General features: G+C 41.3%; 1 protein-coding gene across 3 annotated transcripts; it reads left to right on the top strand.

Moving 5' to 3' along the window:
• The first annotated feature begins 722 nt into the window (after positions 1-722).
• Positions 723-20772, top strand: RFC4 (replication factor C subunit 4). 3 transcript variants are annotated; one of them, XM_081328250.1, is made up of 11 exons: positions 723-840; positions 3690-3842; positions 5198-5276; positions 7100-7179; positions 8997-9116; positions 10075-10218; positions 10917-11037; positions 13395-13520; positions 15130-15210; positions 18545-18661; positions 20594-20772. In XM_081328250.1, the coding sequence occupies exons 2-11, from the start codon at positions 3715-3717 to the stop codon at positions 20687-20689; spliced, it is 1092 nt and encodes a 363-aa protein (XP_081184376.1). In that variant the 5' UTR covers positions 723-840; positions 3690-3714; the 3' UTR covers positions 20690-20772. The 3 variants fall into 3 exon arrangements, with proteins under 3 accessions (XP_081184376.1, XP_081184378.1, XP_081184377.1); XM_081328252.1 differs by lacking the exon at positions 723-840 and adding an exon at positions 2824-2950; XM_081328251.1 differs by lacking the exon at positions 723-840 and having other exon boundaries at positions 3611-3842.

Genomic DNA, 20772 nt, shown 5'->3' with positions numbered 1-20772 from the left:
TCTTGTTAAATAAATTGAGACTCTTTATTTATTAATAAATTAAATCAAGTGCTGCCTAAATGAATATAATTTATCATGTATGATTTCATGCAAAGCTATGGCAGAGAAGCTTCCAGTGTTATTGGCAGGGCTTTTTTTGTCATAGAACGCCCAGAACGGAGTTCCGGCACCTTTTTTGGATGGAGCCCTGTAGGGTAGGCAAGGTGGGTTGTATGACATGTGTGAGTTCCAGCACCTTTTTCTTTTACAAAAAAAGCACTGGTTATTGGGTTTGCTTTAAGTAAGACATACTGTAGGTGGATGTCACTGTGCGGGTGTATATAGTTCTTGCATATGTATGTGCTAAAGTTCCTTGAGAAACTGCACATTTGAGATCTGACAGATAAGCAAGTCAACAATACACTTCTTGGGAATGGTAGAAGCCACAACCCAAAAGCCCTCAGTACGCTTGCTCAACTCCGGTTTTGCTTTTTTAGCGGGAAGCCTGACATCACTGATACAAGACGGCGGAGACGAAGGTGCGCTTGCGCATCTCTCGCATACGACCTTTGGTGACCCGCACCTGTGTCCTAACGGGGGGGGGGAAGGGAGGAGCTGCAGATCCACACATGCGCACCTCTAGATTGTAAACCGGGCCTGTTTTTTTTCCCCTAGGTGACGTCAGTGCAGTAGATGACATAATTTATAGCGTGATACGTCAGGACGCTAGCTTCTGCTTTCAGTCCGGCCCACGGGGCGTTCTCTATGGTGCCCTAGCTCTCCTAGAGTGCCGCTCATCCTTCCGGAGGTGGCCCCGCCTTTGGGGCGAGGATAATGACTGGTTTTGGCGGGAATTGAAAGGTAAGGCGCGCTGAGGGAGAATCCGCGAAAGATTCGCCAGTGGTTCTCGGGAAACGGCTGGGGACGATGGGCTCCGGTATTTTGTCTTCCCCGCATGCATTTGAAATTAGAAAACGGGCCCACCGCTGTGGACTCTCTTGTCTCCGGGCCTGTTTTTTGGGGTGGCTCCGCCCCGCCCCTCCTGTCCTTCCAGGGAAGTTGGGAGCCTCTGGAGAAGGACTCGTTCACACAACACGATACACGGGTTCACGGTGCAACGGGGAGGGGGGGAAATTCTGCGAATCCTTAATGGTAGCTGGTTCACACAAGTGGTTAGGAAGAAGGCCACGAGGTATTCAACCCCATTGGCCTGTTGTGTGAACCGGCCTTTTGAGGTGGGAAAGCGTAAGAGGCGATTGTTCTGTTGGGAGACCCGAGTGAGAGACCAGGATGAAACGGGTAGCACCTTTTCTGACTGACTTTGTGAGCTGCACGGGTTTACAGGTAGAAGTAATTGCCCAAAGTGACTTCATTTGCCCTGCTTTTACCCCCTTGAAGTCTCTCCTGGGGCAGATCTCAAAGCGACCATTTTGGAAAAAAGACCCTTCGACTGCCTCTGTGAGTGAGATGTTGCTGGACTCGCATAACCTAGAAGAATTCAGCCAGTTTCAGAGGGTTTCAACCAACATAATGGATGCTTCAGTGTGTTGCGATTCTTCATGGATAAATTACTCCAGATCTCTGTCGCATGTAATCTGCATCTGCCTAAGCTATCTGTCTTTTCCCACTTCTTCTCCATTTAAACCCTATATGAATTTACCCACTCCATTCATCTAATGAAGTGAGCTGCAACACACACACACACACACCTATGTCTGTTAATAACATTTGTTATTAGTCAGGAAAAGTGGTACCATATTTTGGATTTTTGGCTACTATACACTAACACAGTTTGCCTCCTACTATGGTATGTACCATAGTACATACATACGCTGGATCATGGAGAAAGCTAGAGAGTTCCAGAAAAACATCTACTTCTGCTTCATTGACTATGCTAAAGCCTTTGATTGTGTGGATCATAACAAACTGTGGCAAGTTCTTAAAGAGATGGGAGTACCAGAACATCTTATTTGTCTCTTGAGAAACCTATATGCGGGCCAAGAAGCAACAGTGAGAACTGGACACGGAACCACTGATTGGTTCCAAATTGGGAAAGGTGTCCGGCAAGGCTGTATACTGTCGCCTTGCCTATTTAACTTATATGCAGAGCACATCATGAGAAAGGCAGGGCTAGAGGAGTCAAAAGTTGGAATTAAGATTGCTGGAAGAAATATCAACAACCTAAGATATGCAGATGATACCACTCTAATGGCAGAAAGTGAAGAGGAACTGAAGAGTCTCTTGTTGCGAGTGAAGAAGGAGAGTGCAAAAGTTGGGTTGAAACTAAACATTAAGAAAACCAAGATCATGGCATCCGGCCCTCTCAATTCCTGGCAAATAGATGGGGAAGAAATGGAGGTAGTGACAGATTTTATTTTCCTGGGCTCCAAGATCACTGCAGATGGGGACTGTAGTCAAGAAATTAAAAGACGCTTGCTCCTCGGGAGGAAAGCCATGGAAAATCTAGACAGCACACTAAAAAGCAGAGACATCACCCTGTCAACAAAAGTGCGTATAGTCAAGGCTATGGTCTTCCCAGTTGCAATGTATGGCAGTGAAAGTTGGACCATAAGAAAGGCTGAGCGCAAAAGAATTGAGGCCTTTGAACTCTGGTGCTGGAGAAGACTCCTGCGAGTCCCTTGGACTGCAAGGCGATCAAACCGGTCAGTCCTAGAGGAGATCAACCCTGACTGCTCTTTAGAAGGCCAGATCCTGAAGCTAAAACTCAAATACTTTGGCCACCTAATGAGGAGGAAGGACTCACTGGAGAAGAGCCTAATGCTGGGAAAGATTGAGGGCAATAGAAGAAGGGGACGACAGAGAATGAGGTGGCTGGATGGAGTCACTGAAGCAGTAGGCGTGAGCTTAAATGGACTCCAGAAGATGGTAGAGGACAGGAAAGCCTGGAGGAACATTGTCCATAGGGTCGCGATGGGTCGGACACGACTTCGCAACTAACAACAACAACATGGTATGTACAGAGTGAACAGAGTGAAAGCAAGCTGGTTGAATTGCATATGTCTTTGGGTTCATATCTTGGGGTTCTATGTATTTTTCTTTACATGTTCTCAGGCTAGCGTGTGATGGTAATTGCCTGTCAAATGTATGGCCTCCTATTCTCTAAATGTGCATTAGAATATAGAGTAGTAGACTGATCTTTCTTGCTGGATAATGAATGTGATTCCCCAAAGATCTTGACTTGTTCAGTACGCTGAGTAAAATGGAACCGTTGTGTTATAGGAACAGTTGCAATGCAGGTAGCCCTCAACTTAAAACCATTAGTTTAGTAACCATTCAAAGTTACAATAGCTCTGAAAAAAATGATTTATGACCAGTCCTCACACAACTGTTACGGCATCTCCATGAACAAAATTTGGGGGCTGGGCAACCAGCATACATTTCTAATGGTTGCAGCATCCAGTGATCAGATAATCTCCATTTGCAACTTTCCCAGCAACTTCTGACAAGCAAGGTCAATGGTGGAAGCTGGATTTGCTTAATGACTGTGTGGTTCACTTAACAGCTACAGTGATTCTCATAATTATAGCAAAAGTTGTAAAATCAGGTGTGACTCACTTAAACAAGGCCTTTGCTTAGCAATGGAAATTCTGGTCCCAATTGCGATTGTAAGTTGAAGACTACCTATAGTATAATTTTTCAAGGCAGACCAGTAATACATGTCTAATCCTTTTCCATTCCTCCCATTACAGATTGCTAGGGTGAAAAAAAGCAACAATGCAGGCATTCTTGAAAGGTCCAGTCAGTGCTAAACCTCTCTCTACTAAAGAACGGGGAGCCGCTGCAACTGCAGGAAGCAGTGGGGAGAGCAAGAAATTCAGACCCATTCCTTGGGTCGAAAAATAGTAAGAATTTTGCTCTGGTTTGGAATCTGAGTAATGTAATCACTGAGGATGAATGTGTAGACTGGAACTCCTGGGGAATGAGGATGTCTTGTCCAGGAGGTGTTTCAAATTAGCTTTTTGACTCTAACCACCAGATCTGTCTGCTTTTTCTGTGTCTGTCTTTCACTGATCTTCTGCATTTAATTGGACTGCATACTTATTGACAAGGATATTCATGCTAGTCCAAAGTAATTTTGGCCCATGTTTTTATTGTTAGTGGAGTTTATTTATTAAATTTATATGCTATTCATTTCACCGTGTCAAACTACCGGCCCGTGGGCCGGACGTGTCGCAACAAAACCGCACCCACCCCATTGCCGGCAATGGGGAAAAAAGCTCCGATACGTCATGCGACGTCATGTGATGTCGTAAGTTTGACATGTCTGCTGTAGGAAGCTTATCACAAGATAAAAATGATAATATCATTAAACCAGTAACTACCATTAAAATTAAGATAGCTAAGGAAGGGGCCAATATACAATGGGGTGCAGGTGGAGTTGCTTGCAGAAGACTATAAGAGACTTTGTGAAAAAAATGAGAGCCTGCAATGATCTGCTATGGTGCTTGGTGTTCATTTATTTCTAATGTTACTGTTCAACAGAAAATATAAGCGCTGAAACAGAGCCCGTACAGTACAATGTTCTGTTTCACTTCATCACCTTGTCTCATAGGAATACCTTTTAAAAATGTATTTAGACTCTTGCATTATTTCAGTCATTACCTGAAATGACACTACCATATGTGCTTATTCGACCACCTAAGGAGATTATATGGAAAAGATTATATGGACGCTCAGTCAGTATTGAAGTTAATCCTTTATCTGATGATATGGAGACTAACCTGGTCTCTCCATCATGTGGTATTTTGCTGATGCCTGCTTATTTTTCACAGTGTGAAGGATAAACGATACCCTCATGTACAATGATGTTATTATAACACAATAGTTATATATTTGTACAATTCTGATTTTTTTCTTTGAATAATGTATCATCGATTGCCTTCATCTTATTAAGACCATTAATGGTTGGAATTTAGATTCTGTTATTGTGGCAGCTACATGTTCAGACTTCTAAACAATAAAAGAGGTGCAAAGCTCTTTGATCTAAAGAATAAGAGTTGGAAGGGACCCTGGAGGTTTTCTAGTCTAGCCCCCTGCTTAAGCAGGAGACCCTATACCATTTCAGACAAATGGCTATCTAATCTTTTCTTGAAAATCTCCAGTGATAAGAGTACTGAAGATACTGTAATCATAATATTCCTTTTGATTTCTAAAGAGTAATTAGTATTTAATGCTGTGTTCATTTTTAAACATCTAGCCGTCCAAAATGCATGGATGATGTTGCGTTTCAAGATGAAGTTGTGGCAGTACTGAAGAAATCCTTACAGGGAGTTGATGTGAGTGCTGCAGTCATTAAACTAATTATTTCATGTGGAAATTAAATGAAAATGGGGAAAAAATTGTACTACTGCCACTCTCCATTGGTTTACAACTAATATAAAAATTCAAGTTTACCCTTAACTGTTGAAAGACGCTTATTGTGAATAAAGGAGCCAGCTTCCTGAATATTAAAGCAGTAGTATCTTGTTTTTATCATACCGTAGTTACACTGCCATTGATATTGCATGTGCCATTTGATAGTACAAGTAGTCCTTGACTTAGGACTACAATTGAGCCCAAAATTTCTGTTGCTAAGCAAAACAGTTAAGTGAGTTTTGTTCCATTTTATGATCTTTCTTGCCACAATTATTAAGTGAATCAGTGCAGTTAAGTTAGTAACATGGTTGTTAAGTGACTCTGGCTTCCCCATTAACTTTGCTTGTTAGAAGGTCGCAAAAGGTGATCACATGACCCTGGCACTGCAACTGTCATAAATATGCAGCAGTTGCCAAGTGTCTGAATTTTGATCATGTGACCACAGGGATGATACAACAGTTATACGTGTGAAAAAATGGTCTTAACTGACTTTTTCCAGTGCTGTTGTAACTTTGATCACTAAATAAACACTTGTAAGTCGAGGACTACCTGTTCTTAAAAGCTTGGTTTACAAATTGCAAGGTATTAAAATTTGCAGCAGTTAAATTTCTAAGTATACTTTGTAATCTACTTTATTGGAGTGGCTTATAGCTTCTGCTGTTAATGATGTCTTATGTCCCTCTATGTTTCTTACAACTTTTCTTTACAAAGCAACTTAGAGTAATTGTAAATTATATATATCAATAATTTTTAAAAATGCTGTTGCTTATCCCTAAGCAACTACTATTTAAGAATATTAATTATTTGAAAAAATCTTATTGGCTCAGCAACTTGCTCTGCATGTTGAAAGCTTTCTGGTTCTAGTATCTTCTACAAAATACTAAGCGTTTTTTGTTTTTGTCTTTTTTGTTAACGTGGGGTTTTGAAAGCTCCCTTTGGTACTGTATAGGTATCTGCTCAAAGAAAGGCCATTAAACACAAACCTAGACCATTGTCTTAAATGCCTTGCTTTAAATATTCAGACATGTTTGAATAACTGCATCTCTATTTTGTTGGAATGTACTTTCTATGTAGATTCCATAGTTCTCTAACAGTATTATCGTGTGAATTGTAATTTATAAATTTCCATGTATTTCTAATCTTTTCTGAATCTGAATAAGCTGCCTGCAGGTACATTAATTTCATTGTTGGAAAGAATACAATACCATAGATGGGTCATATTACAGCCCTGTTTAAATATGGATATTAATTCTGCCAGGGGTGTCAAACTGCCGTCCCGCAGGCCGGACGCATCATCCGGAAGCCGCGCCCACCCCATTGCTGGCAATGGAAAAAAACCGTCCCAATACGTTGCGCAACGTCACGTAACGTTGCGAGTTTGACATATCTGTATACATTTCCCTGGAATTAAGTTCTGTTAAACCCACTGGCCTTTCTTTTCACTAAGTTTAGAACAGGGGTCTTCAAACTTGGCCCTTTTATGACTTGTGGACTTCAACTCCCAGAATTCCTCAGCCAGGCACGCTGGCTGAGGAATTCTGGGAGTTGGTCCACAAGTCATAAAAGGGCTAAGTTTGAAGACCCCTGAAATAGAACATAGCAACAGTGTTATAGAGAAAATATGCATACAAATTTTAGAATTTTTTTCCTCTCTAATAATGTTTTTTCTTATACTTGTGGTTGTTTGAAAAATAAAGTATGTATTTACTCAATATCGTATTTTTAAATTTTCTTTTTGTTGTAGCTTCCCAACCTCTTGTTCTATGGTCCTCCTGGAACTGGGAAAACATCTACTATTTTGGCAGCAGCTAGAGAACTCTTTGGGTAATATGGAGTTCAGTGAAATCGAATTTGACTTTACACACGTGTTGTTCTACTCATTAGTGTTTCTGGCATGAACATCTTGAAATTTTATAACACAGTAAGAATGGGTCCTGTTCAGAATAAAGAATGAAATAGATAGTGTATATTTGTAATGCTGATTGTTGGCCAGCTGAAGAATGAAGAATTCCTAAATGTGGACATGGATGCAAATACAATATCTAGGACAGTGATGGGAAAGTTACCACACATTGCTTTGGATTCTAATATCAACAACCTCAACCTGTGTGTCAATTCTCCAGGGAAAATGGGATATGTTGTCCAAAACATGTTTCTCTGTCCTGTTTTAGAAACACACAAGGGAGTGTGAATTTAACAGGCAGGACTAAATGCTGCAAGTTACTGTAGTAGGCAGATTTGGAATTTTGAGACCCTGCTTTAGCAGCCTTGTGAAATAACTGCCTTGCTGAGATTCTGCTTTATCAAAAGGCAGGGTGATCAGTTTGCTTCTCACCAGCTTCTCTAGTCCACCAGGATGATCTCTGTCACCTCCATCTTTTTTCCTAGGGCAAATTTCCAAAGAACCATCCCTATTTTATTTTTTAAATCTCACGAAGACTGCATTGTTGGAAATTTAGGTTAGGCTTGAATTTGATTATTTATTTGGGGAATGATGGCTCCCCGTGTATTATTTTCATTAAAGATTCCAAATAGCTAATAAAATCAGGGGAGCATTAAGGGTGGTGTCTACAGAGCCCTTGATATATTTCTAGGCATTAAGTTGACCCAGAAGTAACCCAAAACTAGATTTGATTTGAAATGTGCAGAAAGGTATTTTGATGCTAACTCTTGTCAACTAAAATTTACATTCTTGCGATTGAGCTTTCCACAGCTTGAGCTTCTAGATGTAGTAGGACTGCAAGTTCCAGAATTTCAGTCAGAAGCCATGCCACGTGGGAAAATCTGGGCGTTTGAATTCCAGCGCATCTGGAAGGCACTATAATGGGGAATTGTTGGCTCTTCAAGATAGACTGGCTTGCGAAACAGACGCTGCTTGAACATTGGAACTCTATTGTTGTTATGGTTCATCTCAGATAGATGTTCAGACTAGATTTGGCATTTTTATCCATCTATCAAATCCTTCTCAAGGACCTAGGATAGGCAGATGTGGATGTTTCATGGTGCTAATGGTATCATCGCAGGATGTAAGCTGTTCCAAGTGAAGTTGCCTTTTGCAAGTGATTGATCGTGATTTTCTCAATGCCAGTGGTGTTCAAGTTGTGCTCCAGATGTTTTGGGATTGCACCCAAAATGTCTATTACTATTGCTACTACCTTTGCTTTCTTTTGCCACAGTCATTCTGTTTCAATTTGCAGGTCTTTGTATTTTGTTATCTTCTCTAATTCTTTCTGCCATGCCCGCTATCTAGCCTTTTTTTCTTTCTTATCGACAATTGTTGGAGTGTTATGTGGCAGGTACTTGTCTTTCTGAATTCTAAAGTCCCAGAGCAATTTAGCTTCTTCATTTTCTATTACTTCTTCTATTATTATTGTAGAATGTAGTAACAGAATCTTGAAAGTTGGACAGATTCTCTCTCTTCCCCCTAAAGAGAATAAAAATGGGACAACCTTCAGTTTTTTTCTTCACTCCCTCCCCTCTATCCAGGCTAAATAATGTTTACATAAAAGTTGTGTCCCTGTACTCCTCTTCAGAAAGGGTGCTGTAGCGGTTGACTGTATTAGAATTCAAAATGTTTGTCTGGATTAGCAGTTCTTAAGAAATTTATTAAAAGAAGTTTACATTTCTTTTGTTTTAAATAGTCCTGAATTGTTCCGGCAGAGAGTCCTTGAATTAAATGCGTCTGATGAACGTGGAATACAAGTCATTCGAGAGAAAGTCAAGACTTTTGCTCAATTAACAGTTTCGGGAAATCGTTCAGAGTAAGCTCTCTTGGATACTATTTCACTCTATTCCAGGTCAAGATGAGTTGCTTTGTAATGCTAAAATAAGCAACGAGTCAGTACTGTACTATGAGGCTCTCAAATGATGTTTTAGTGAGTCATCTGAACTTTACTACATATAATCTTAGAGAATTTATCATTCACCAACTACATATCTTTGCTAATGTCTCCGATAGACCATGTGTAGGCACTGTGAAATGTAATGTACTTTATTAAAACATTTAAATTGAGTCCTCCAGTCCAGTTAATCGAAACAGCTTCAACTATCCCTCTATTGATCAAATTATGATAAGAAATAGATTAATTTCTTGAGTCTCTTTTGAATACTCTATAGGCAGAAAGGAGAGATACAAGCCAAATGGAAAATTTAAAGCAGGAAAAGTATGAGTGTATCTGGCTTGTTTTTTTCCCCTGCCTGTTTTTTTCTTTTATTTTCCTGGGATTTAGGGACAAATAACTACTTTAGCTAAAATCACATTCCTTTGGATTCTTAAATTCCCCTTTGAAAGGTGAAATTGACGCCTTAAGCTTCTGTGAAGCCCTTAAACTTACCTCCTGAAAGGCCAAAAGCTTTGGCCTTGTTAAGTATGGACAAATTTGGGAGAGTCACAAAAATACCTGCAGTGTGTGAATGCCAACACTTTCCATAAAGGAATCCATGGGAAATAACAGCTCTAGCAGAAAATAACGTGGCCTCTTTCAAATATATAACGTGGCCTCTTTCGAATAACAGTGAGACAGTTCCACAGTGCAACAATATTTAGTTAAGTTGGGGAAGAAAATGGGGAAAGTTCCAATTTAGAATTTTTCCCACTGTAGGCTCTGAATGGCAAGCAATGTTTATGTCAGGATGTGTTTTCCAGTAGACTGTTGACAGCAATGCTTGTGCTAGCACCATAAATGGCTCACACGTGCTTTTGTGATTGTTTGTGTTTAGCGGCAGACCATGCCCGCCTTTTAAGATCATAATCCTGGATGAGGCAGATTCTATGACCTCGGCAGCTCAAGCAGCTTTAAGGCGCACCATGGAGAAGGAATCTAAGACCACACGATTTTGCCTTATCTGTAATTACATCAGCCGGTGTGTATAAATTACAGCGTGTGTTTGTATTTATTTATGAAAAATACATTAGATAAATACACCTTGGAGTCCACTCACCTCTTGGTAGCATCATGGGTACATTGCTGAGATTTTCTGAGGAATGTTATAGATGTTTTTATAACTCAGCCTTTTTTTGGCCGATTTCCCAGCTTCCCACTCTAGCCTTCATCCCTGGGATTTCCTGGTGTTTTCCCATCCAGATAATAACCAGATCTGACCATTCATAAATTCTGAGTCTATACTTGGTTATCTCTGTTTGTTAAAATATCATTTTAAGAAATCAAAGAATGTATTTGAATTTTAAAGACAATTATGTTCTACTGTCGGGAAAAAATGAGTATGAGTGCAATGCTAATACGTGAAAATGTATATCCTGCCAACCTAGCAGTTTGAGAGCAAGCAAATGTAAGTAGGTAAACAGGTACCACTTTGGTGGGAAGGTAACAGTGTTCCATGCGCCTTTGCTGTATAATCGTGCTGGCCACACGACCACAAAAAATGTCTTTGGACAATGCTGGCTCCCTTCACTAAGAAACAGAGATGAACGCTGTGCCCTAGAGTCGGACACGACTGGACAGGGAAACCTTTAACTTCATAGGCTGTGGAAAAACACGATACTGCATGAAAATAAGAACAGAGTCCTCCAGTTACTGAGTTTCACTTCCTGTCTTTGATAGAATCATTGAACCAATTACATCTCGATGCTCCAAATTTCGTTTCAAGCCACTTTCTGACAAAATCCAACGCCAGAGACTTCTAGACATTGCTAAAAAGGAAAGTGTGATAATCAGCAATGAGGTAACATGCCAATTAATTATAAAATTCCTTGCCTTAATATTGTGAACAAAAGGGTTTTTTGCCAGTAGAATAGGTAACCCTTGTGAATGGAATATCTTGTCCTCCTGGAGGTTCCTGCGCACAGCTTAGAGCTGCAGCACAGAATTGGAGAATCCCCTTGGACAGGGGAAAAGAAACCTCTGCTGTATTAAATAACAGCTTATAAAGTTTAATTGTATGCTCCTTCATCTGAGAAGCAGACTTAGAATAACGGGATCTCTAATTTCACTGATACTAACTCTAAATTGTCAGGATTGGGAAGATAGATGAAGTTAAACGTAATACTTGGAGATTGTACACAAACATTTGGACTTCACACTCCAATCCCTGAAGTTCAATAGAAGTTTAACATGTCCTCCCCGCCCATACTTCCAAAAGAAATGCATTTACTTGCATTAATGAGAGATTGAACTATCTGTGGCTAGCCATAAATGAATCCCTCCCTCCCTCCCTCCCTCCCTCCCTTCCTTCCTTCCTTCCTTCCTTCCTTCCTTCCTTCCTTCCTTCCTTCCTTCCTTCCTTCCTTCCTTCCTTCCTTCTTCCCTCCCTCCCTTCCTCCCTCCCTCCCTGCATAAAGACAACAACAAATATACAATCCAGATTAAAAACAGCAATAAACGGAAGGAAGATCCAGTCAAACCAACATATCACACACCCAATAAGGGACTCCGAACCTTAGCCCAAAGCCTGGGACATCGGTCAAGTCTTTAAGACCCACTGGAATGCCATCAGGGTGGTAAGCACCTGGATCTCAAGGGGAACCTCCCTTCAGTGGGCAAACACTGAATCGAAGAAGGCACACTTCCAGGGGCCTAATAGATGGATTGTGTCTCAAAGGAATTTGGAGCATGCCAACTGTTGGAATCAATCAGACACCACAGGAAATAGGCAATTCATAAAGTAACCAGTCCCTATTCTATATAGGACTTTATAGGTAATATCTAGTCTTTGGAAGCCAACCTGGAAACCCGTGCAGCTCGTGAAGCAGAAGTATCACATGGACATACTGAAATACGTCCATCACTGCCTGTGTGGCTTCATTTCATTCTGGGCTAGTTGAAGCTTCCAGGTGATCTTGAAGCACAGCCCCCTGCAGCGTGCATTGCAGTAGTCAAGCTGTGAGATGACCAGGGCACGAGTGATTGCCTGAGGTGCCTCTTGGTTTAGGAAAGGACAGTACAGATGTACCTGATGAAGCTGTGCAAAGGCCTTCCTTGGTACAGCTTCCACCTGCTGATTGAGCAGGAGCTGATAGTATAGGACAGGGGTTGGCAACCTTAAACACTCAAAGAGCCACTTGGACCTGTTTCCCAGAGGGAAAAAACCTGTGCTGCAAAACTTGTGCATGCACGCGAGGGGGGGAGCTTGATTAAAGAGTTTAATTAAAAAGAAATAGAGGCTGCTATGCATGAGGTCTCTCTTTCTCTCTCTCTCTCCCTCCCTCCCTTTCTCTTCCCCCCCTCCCTTTCTCCGATCTTCTGCTCACCTGGCAAGCTGGCTTCAGTCTGTTCTTGGACAAGCTGACACACATTCTTATTGGGCTGGCTCTCCTGCCCTGCTTTCTGCTGCTTCCTGCTTCCTGTGGAGACGCAGTAAAGGCAGGAGCCCCACCCAATAAGCTTGTCAGCTTCATGGAGAACAGCGTGAGGCCACTCTCTTTTTTGCACACACACACAGAGAGAGAGAGAGAGAGAGAGAGAGAGAGAGAGAGAGAGAGAAGGGAAGCACAAGTGCCTCTCTTGTCTCTCTCTCTGCAAATGGCGGAGGATGACTGGGAGCCACAGGAGAAGGCTGAAAGAGCCGCATGCGGCTCCAGTCGCAGGTTGCCAACCCGTGGTATATGAAGACTCCTGAAGTGTGCGGCATCACCTTCAAATGTGGATTTGTTCTGCCATCCAAGGTTAAAAATAGAATATGTGGCCCAAACATCCACCGTCACTCAATCTTGGTAGGATTGAGTTGATGGTTCTTGCCCCAACCAAACCTGCACAGCCTCCAGACAACCTCAGTAGTCCCACCTGACTAACTGAAACTGACTCCAAAGGAAGGAAAACCTCCACAAAACTGTGGTTTATTCCTAACCCCTGGTCTTATGAGCTAGCCCAAAAGGATACCCTGACTGGCAATTTCAAAAGTCGTTAGACATCAAGGAGGACAACCCTGGAAGCTCCGCTCCCATCTTGGCTCCACCGCAGATTATTAACAAGCTACCAATTTAGTATAACACGATAAAAAGTGTCCTTTACAAAACGGTATTCATTGTTTTCCTTTTTCTCCATACAGTTTCTTTTATTTTAAATATTTATTGTGTTACATAGGCCATCGATTACCTTGTTCGCGTGGCAGAAGGAGATTTGAGAAAAGCAATCACACTTCTCCAGAGCGCGACACGACTGACAGGCGGAAAAGAAGTGACGGAGAAAATTGTTATTGAAATCGCAGGGGTAAGCCTTGTTTCGAGATGGTGTATTTGCTGTTGTAAAAGTGGTGATTCAAAATTATGATTTTTCATTAAAGGCGTGGCTTCAGAAGCTGCGCACGTACTTTTAAAGACTTGCCTGGAATAATGCTCTGAGAGTTTTGCGTGGGAGAGGTACATTTTTTTCCCCTTGCTATTATTTGTGTTAAGAATTTTAACTGTAGTGGTAAAATCTAACGCGAACTAAACTTAAGAGAAAAAGAAGAGAACAGGAAAAAAAAATGCAAGAACGAAGAATAAAGAAAAAGAAGAGAGTTATTTAAAGTGGCTTCCTACCTTCATCAGAAATATAAACAAATTCTTTTATTTCAAGCAGGCTTAATCCTTAATTGAATATTGTCATAGGAGTGAACTTCTCTTCAATTCTTCTTTGTTCTTCCATACTAATTTCTTCAAGGTTTTAAAAAAATCTCTCGTAGGTCTATCAAAACATCATTTTCAGGTCATTCTTTTGATTTATGACTTGTGTTTCCTGTTTAATGCTTCAGCCAGGTTCTTTTCTATGTATCCAGGGACATGTGCGCAGGGCAGGTGCAGTGGGGTGGGGCTTGGGTTGTTGCTACTTGGAGGGGGTGCAAAGGGCTGCGTAAGTGTGGCAGGTGCAGAAGACTTACCGGAGTGATTTGCAGTCTTTCCTTCTAGCTTCCCTGTTGATTCTGCTTGTGGAATCTGGCAGGAAAGATTGCAAATGGTTATCGCTTACCATGTGACACTTCGTCATAATTGTGAGACAGTTGCCCGGTCACAATCGCATGACCGCAAGGAGATAGCCAGAAATTCAAGGACCACTTATTCAGCACTGTTGTAACAGAATAGCAATAGCACTTAGACTTACATACAGCTTCACAGTGCTGTACAGCCCTCTCTAAGCAGTTTACGGAGTCAGCCTATTGCCCCCCCAACAATCTGGGTCCTCATTTTACCGACCTCGGAAGGATGGAAGACTTGAGTCAACCTTGAGCCGGTGAGAATCGAACTGCTGAACTGCAGGCAGTCAGCAGAAGCAGCCTGCAATACTGCATTCCAACCACTGCGTCACCGTGGCTCGAATGGTGCTGGTCACGTGGTTGTCCACTGTGTAGGAATGATCGTGGTAGGCTGAAGATGAAATTGAGATAAATGTTACAGATATTGGTGTAGCATAAGCTAGAAGATGCAGCGTCAAGTATGGCTAGGTGACGTATGTGAATTGAATACAAATGTGAGTGACCAGGTAGAGAAGGCAGGGTATGGTACAGTGGCCTATGGATATGCTGAAAGCAAGGATGAAGAAGAAGAGGAAAAAATATGGATAGATAAAGTGAATGGTTTGGTATAAAGTAGATTTAACCATGATTTCCTTTTCTTTTTCTCTTAAGTTCATGCCTTTGTCTTACTGTTACTTTTTCCCCTCTTCTGCCTGACATTGCTTGGAAAAACCTGGGGAGAAAAGACCATGCTGCTTGATAACTGAGGATTTTTTGCCTGCATAGCTGCATTTTCTTATTGTCATGGTGATTAACATAAAAAAAGAGTTTTGTGTGATATCAGATGGACAGCGTATCTATGTTTATTACTACAACTTTATATTCTAGGTTGTCCCCAAAGAAATATTGGATGGACTGCTCAGTGCCTGTCAGAGTGGCTCTTTTGAAAAGCTGGAAGCCGTAACAAAGGTGTGCTCCTTTAAGATTTGAAAGAGACAGCAAGTAGGATTTTGTATTATAGGACTCTCTTTTCGACGCTGGTAGGTGGTACGTAGTACAATTACGTAAACAGACTGAAACTAAAAACTGCCTGCCTTTAAGCTAATCTTGTGTCAATGTAACATGAACTGTCTGACATTTATTTGGCTTATGACCTTAGGTAGAAAAGCACTAAGAGGAGAAGTATAACTCCCCTAGAGTTAATTAACTGTCTAGCTCCCTTTGTACAGTAAGGATATGTTACTTTCAGCTGGATTAATGTTCAGCTTCAGTGTATCTTTTTGAACAATTAAAGCTGGCGGGAGCTAAAAGTACATGAAAATTGGGACTTGTGTGTGATGCACTCTGTGTTTCCTTCCATTAAGCCTCCCACTCTCCTTTATTTTTCTCGTGGTCTACTTTAAAGTGCTATGATAGGAAAAAAATAGAGAGGTGTTTCTATTTTCTCTCTTTCTCTCTCTCTCTCTCTCTGGCTATTTCAGTGTCTCCACACACTCCAAATTCTCTTTGAAAGAAAAGCACAGCATAGCCATAGTGGGCTTAGTGTGAGTAGGTATTTTTTTGCCTGTATCGGGGTACAGGTAGTCCTCAACTTAATGACTGTTAAGTTACAAGGCATGGAAAAAAGAACTTACGACTGTTTCTCACACCTACGCCTATTGCAGCACACGACTGCTGCAGCTTGCCAGTGGTCACATGATCAAAATTCAGAGCTTGGCAACTGGTTCATATTTATGACGGTTGCAGTGTCCCGGGGTCATGTGATCTGCTTTTCTGACCTGTCAAGCAAAGCCAATGAGGAAGCCAGATTCATTTAGCAACCATGTCACTGGCTTAACAACTGCAGTGATTCACTTAACAACTGTGACAAAACAGATCGTAAAATGGGGCAAAACTCACTTAACTGCCTCTTAGCAATTAAGCTTAGCAACATATATTTTGGTGTCAATTGTGGTCGTAAGATGAGGACTGCCTGTATTCTGTAATCGTCAGTTTGTGTTCTGTAGTGAGTGTACTTTTGGGAACATATGTGGTATTTAGCAATTGGTTGAAATAAGTCATATATTTAGTTTCTTGGACAAATCTGTTTTGTGTTCATCCATTTACTTTTTTGTGAAATGGGATTTTGGAGTAGAAAACTTGGTTCAAAGGGGTAACATTGTGTTTTGGAGATTCATCTCTGCCTTGGAGACATATTTGGGGAATATATATTTTATTAAGCCTTCAGAAATTTGTTTTTTGGTAAACGGGTAGTTGTGACAGGTGGTAAGTTTGCTCATTTTATGAATGAGCAAACATACCCCCCCCCATACAGTGCCTCTGTTAACTTTATTATGTATTCAAAATTTGATATAAAATCCACTGGCTCAAAATAGCTGACTAGCTCATGTAGGTCGAAGGGAGGAGGAATAGAAGTGATTTTCCTAAGCAGGTATTTTCTGAGACTTTACAGATAAGATTCCTGCTTTAACAAGAATTTGTGAATGTTTCCCCCCCTCACCCAAAGCAAATTCTATATTCTTATGGGAGCAATTTAGTTTCCATATATAGTTGGAAGTCTTGACACCTCACCTCCTTCTTTGTATCACTGTTGTCTCAGATTCTGTAATTATGTTGGCAATGGTAGCAATTTTTCACACTGTTAGAATAAGCAGTGATCTGCCTTGGAGCTAAGCAAATTCAACACTGGAATAGATTGTTTCTCTGTTTGCAAGAGCAATCCCTGAGTCTCTGCAGGAACATTGAGGAAGATTTAAATTCCACTTTAAAAATAGAGCAAGTATCTATATCCTGGTTGTCTGCAGATTGCTAAACTGAAAGGGAAAAATGTTCCTTGTAGAGTCTCCTTTAACAGTTAATGTTACAAGATTGCTACCTTCTTAGTACCTTCTTAGTACTTTGTTCATAGGGCATTGCCAGAAACACCATCATGTCTATTTCTGCCAAGTAAAGCTTCTGGTTAACTCAGGTGTTACTAATCCAATTATCTGATTTATTTTTAAATATTCTTATTAAATAATAGAGTAGAGTAGAGTAGGAGTAGGAGTAGAACAGAGCTGGAAGGAACGGAGGTCTTCTAGTCTAGCCCGCTGCTCAAGCAGGAGAACTTATACCATCTCAGACAAGTGACTGTCTAACCTCTTCTTAATGCTGCAGTAGTGTTGAACAATATAAAAACACCTCCCATTGAATGAAATCCCACGTACTGACAGCCTGGCCACTTTGAATGATCTCCGGGAGGCAGAGAGTTTAATGAAATGATCTATTTCACTGGCTGTTGCTCAAGTTTGTGTAAGTTTCGGTTTCTGTATAGTGCTCCTTTGTAATATTTCAAGCAAGTCCATGGGCAGCTTATATATTTATTTATTTAGTTTATTTATTTAGTTATATTTATATACCGCCCTATTCCCTGAGGACTCAGGGCGGTTTACAGGGAATTAAAAATCCAAAATACAAAAATTAAGAACCAAATTAAAAATATTAAATTGACCCTGTAGTCGATTAAAAAGAACCCCAAATTAAAATTTCTCCTCAGTCTGGGCCCGAGAGCTCGAAGAGCCAGGTCTTCAGGCCCCAGCGGAATGATCGGAGGTCGGGAGCAGTCCTCAGCTCCACCGGCAGCTGGTTCCAGAGGGCAGGCGCCCCCACTGAGAAGGCCCTATCCCTGGGTGTCACCCGCCGGCAATCTCTTACCGGCGGGACCCTGAGCAGACCCTCCCTGTGGGAGCGCACTGGGCGAAGGGCGTTTGATGACGGCAGCAGGTGTTCCCTCAAATATATCCTAGTAAGGAATTAATAATTGAACTTAGTATCTCCGGGGATCCCCAATCCCTGGTTGGTGGACCAGCACCGATCCGCAGCATGCTAGCAACCAGGCCGTGCAAACAAGTGAAGCCCCATCTGCAGGATGCATGCAGCATGCAAAACCATGCCCCCTCCGGTCCATGGAAAAACCTTTCCACATGGCCCGGTTGGTGGTCCACAGACCGGAGGTTGGGGACCCCTGGCCTAACCAAAGAACCACCAAGACCACTCCTACCAACACTGACAGGCAAGCCACTAGAATATAAACTGACAGCAAACCCCACTCTTTACTGGCACTGATGATGTTTAGTTTGGCTAATGAAAAGTCTGGAAGAAAACCAAGCTCAGAGACCACCAAGGACCCCTCGCTGTATAGGACTGGAAGTACTTGCACTAGGTTTTAAGCCAATAATAACATTAAACTATTTAGTCTTAAGTCAATAATAAAATCCAGCTGTTAATACGAGTCTTCATTTGTTCTTCTCTGTCTTGCTTATAGAATGTGATCAGTGAAGGCTATGCAGCTACTCAACTGATAAATCAGCTTCACGATATCATTGTTGACAAAGACGACCTCAGTGACAAGCAAAAATCTGTAATTATAGAGAAATTTGCTGTAAGTCTTAAGTGCTTGCATTTGAGTTCTATCAGAGGCTAATGAAATATGTGGTTAAAAATGAATATGAAACATTAAGGACTTGTGGGAAGTTGTACTTTAGAAGTCATACACAGTAAGACAGAGATGGGTGGTTTCTAAATATATAAATGTAAATAAAGAGAATCATAAAGTATCAGTATGATAGTTTGGTATATGTGACGCTGTTTGCTTTTATGACAATAGATAATTGTTGGGATATGCTGGGGCGGGGGGAAGGAAAACAGTTTCACATATTGTTTCGTGGTGGTGGTTGCAACTTCGTCAACTTTCCTGTGCTACTTCATAGTAACAAGAACAAAAAATATTGAGAAGTCTACGATGTAGCTATGCATTTATGCATTTGCTTGTTTCCTCTAATTTAGATAAGTGTTTAATATAAACTAATATTCTTGCCATAGAGACTCAGGAAAGGTGAAATGAAAACAATGGTAGGTAGTTCAGCCATTTCAGCTGGGTGTCTCCAGATGGGTTGGACCATTTCCATGACGGAATGGGACAACTCACCTCAGCCAACTCGCCAACGGCCAATTCACCGTGGCCAACTCGCTGTGGGACAACTTGCCATGTCAACTTGCCAAGGGACAATTCGCTGCCGGAGAATTCAACAGTTCAATGTAATGATTTAAAATAATTCGCATTTTGTTTCATACCTCTTTTGCAATCTTTTCTTTAATGATTCTGTTCGACTACTTCTTCTGTATCAGTGTAACTCTTGTCCTGTGGCGAGTCGCCCATGGTGAGCTGGCCGCAACAAGTTGGCTGCGTCGAGATGGCTGTGGCGAGTTGTCGTACACCCTTCCATGCCAGCTGGAAATTTTAATAGGCATAACCTAACTAAATCTGGAGGGTACAGGATGGTAAAGGCTGAGCCAGCAGATTTTTCTGTACTGGCAACTATAAGAACAATTGCCTGAAAAATGGCTAAAAAAAAAGTTTCAGTAGCTTTAAAATTTGGTATGCAATTTTCGTAAACTGTTCTGCTGATATGTTCATTGTTTTGGTTCCATTTTACATATTGTAATAAAATAGACTTACTTTAAGTCTGTGCGTGCACAGGAAGTCCTTGATTAACAGTTTTTATTTTTTTTATTTTATTTTAATTCCATTTATATCCCGCCCTTCTCCGAAGACTCAGGGCGGCTTACAAGCTTAGCAGTAGCCTTCATTCTATGTATATGCCTGCTTATTAGGGCTTTCACACACACACCCAAGCGGCATTATTACAAAGTCAGCTTATTGCCCCCAACAATCTGGGTCCTCATTTTACCTACCTCGGAAGGATGGAAGGCTGAGTCAACTTTGAGCCTGGTGGGACTCGAACCTGCACTAATTGCAGGCAGCTGGTGTTACTTAAGGAGGCATTAGCCCACTGCTCCACCAAGTTACAATTGGGAACAAACTGTAGTTAAGCAATGTGGTTGTAAATCGGAAAACCACGTGAGCACTCCTCTGAGTGATATTTCCAGTGCCGTAGTTAAAGATTGATGAATCATTAAGCAAGGACCTCAGATAACCACGACTTGACTCTGACTTCCTGTCAGGTTCCCCGTTGACTGTGCTTGTGGGAAACAGGCAGAGAAAATTGCATATCATGAGCACATGACTACAGGACACTGCAAGGTTGTAAGGATGAGGTCCAGTCATAACTACATGTGGAGTGCTGTCATAAGGTTGTGGAATGAGTAGTTGTTAAACAAGGACCACCTGTATATTAATTAATGAATACTAGACAGGCAGTTTAATGCTATTCTCTTCTAGAATAAAAAAAAGTTTGATGCATATTTTACAAAGGAAGAGGAAATATATCTGCTAAACATTTTGCTTTTATGCCCACCAAGTATGGTTGTTACCAAACTCCGCAAATCTTGAGTATTTTCTTTTGTTTTGCAGGAAACAGACAAGTGCTTGGCAGATGGTTCCGATGAGTTCTTGCAGTTGATCAGCATCTGTGCAGTCATGATGCAGCAGCTAATTCAGAATAGCTAACAGTATGGGACAAGTAGACCTTTTCTCTGTAGTTTTGGCACACCGTTTGCAAACTGTTCTGTAAATATAGACATTGCTATGAA

This window comes from Vipera berus (genome assembly GCF_964194415.1).
Source record: "Vipera berus genome assembly, chromosome: 5".
In the NCBI taxonomy this organism is placed as follows: Eukaryota; Metazoa; Chordata; class Lepidosauria; order Squamata; family Viperidae; genus Vipera; species Vipera berus.
This window is presented reverse-complemented; position numbering and strand designations above follow the sequence as displayed.

Excerpts from the sequence above, each read along its gene's own strand:
- RFC4 (XM_081328250.1), top strand. The coding sequence starts at position 3,715 with ATGCAGGCATTCTTGAAAGGTCCAGTCAGTGCTAAACCTCTCTCTACT. Across the intron at positions 9,117-10,074 it reads GTTTCGGGAAATCGTTCAGA|CGGCAGACCATGCCCGCCTT; the intron begins GTAAGCTCTCTT and ends GTTTGTGTTTAG. Across the intron at positions 18,662-20,593 it reads TAATTATAGAGAAATTTGCT|GAAACAGACAAGTGCTTGGC; the intron begins GTAAGTCTTAAG and ends TTTGTTTTGCAG.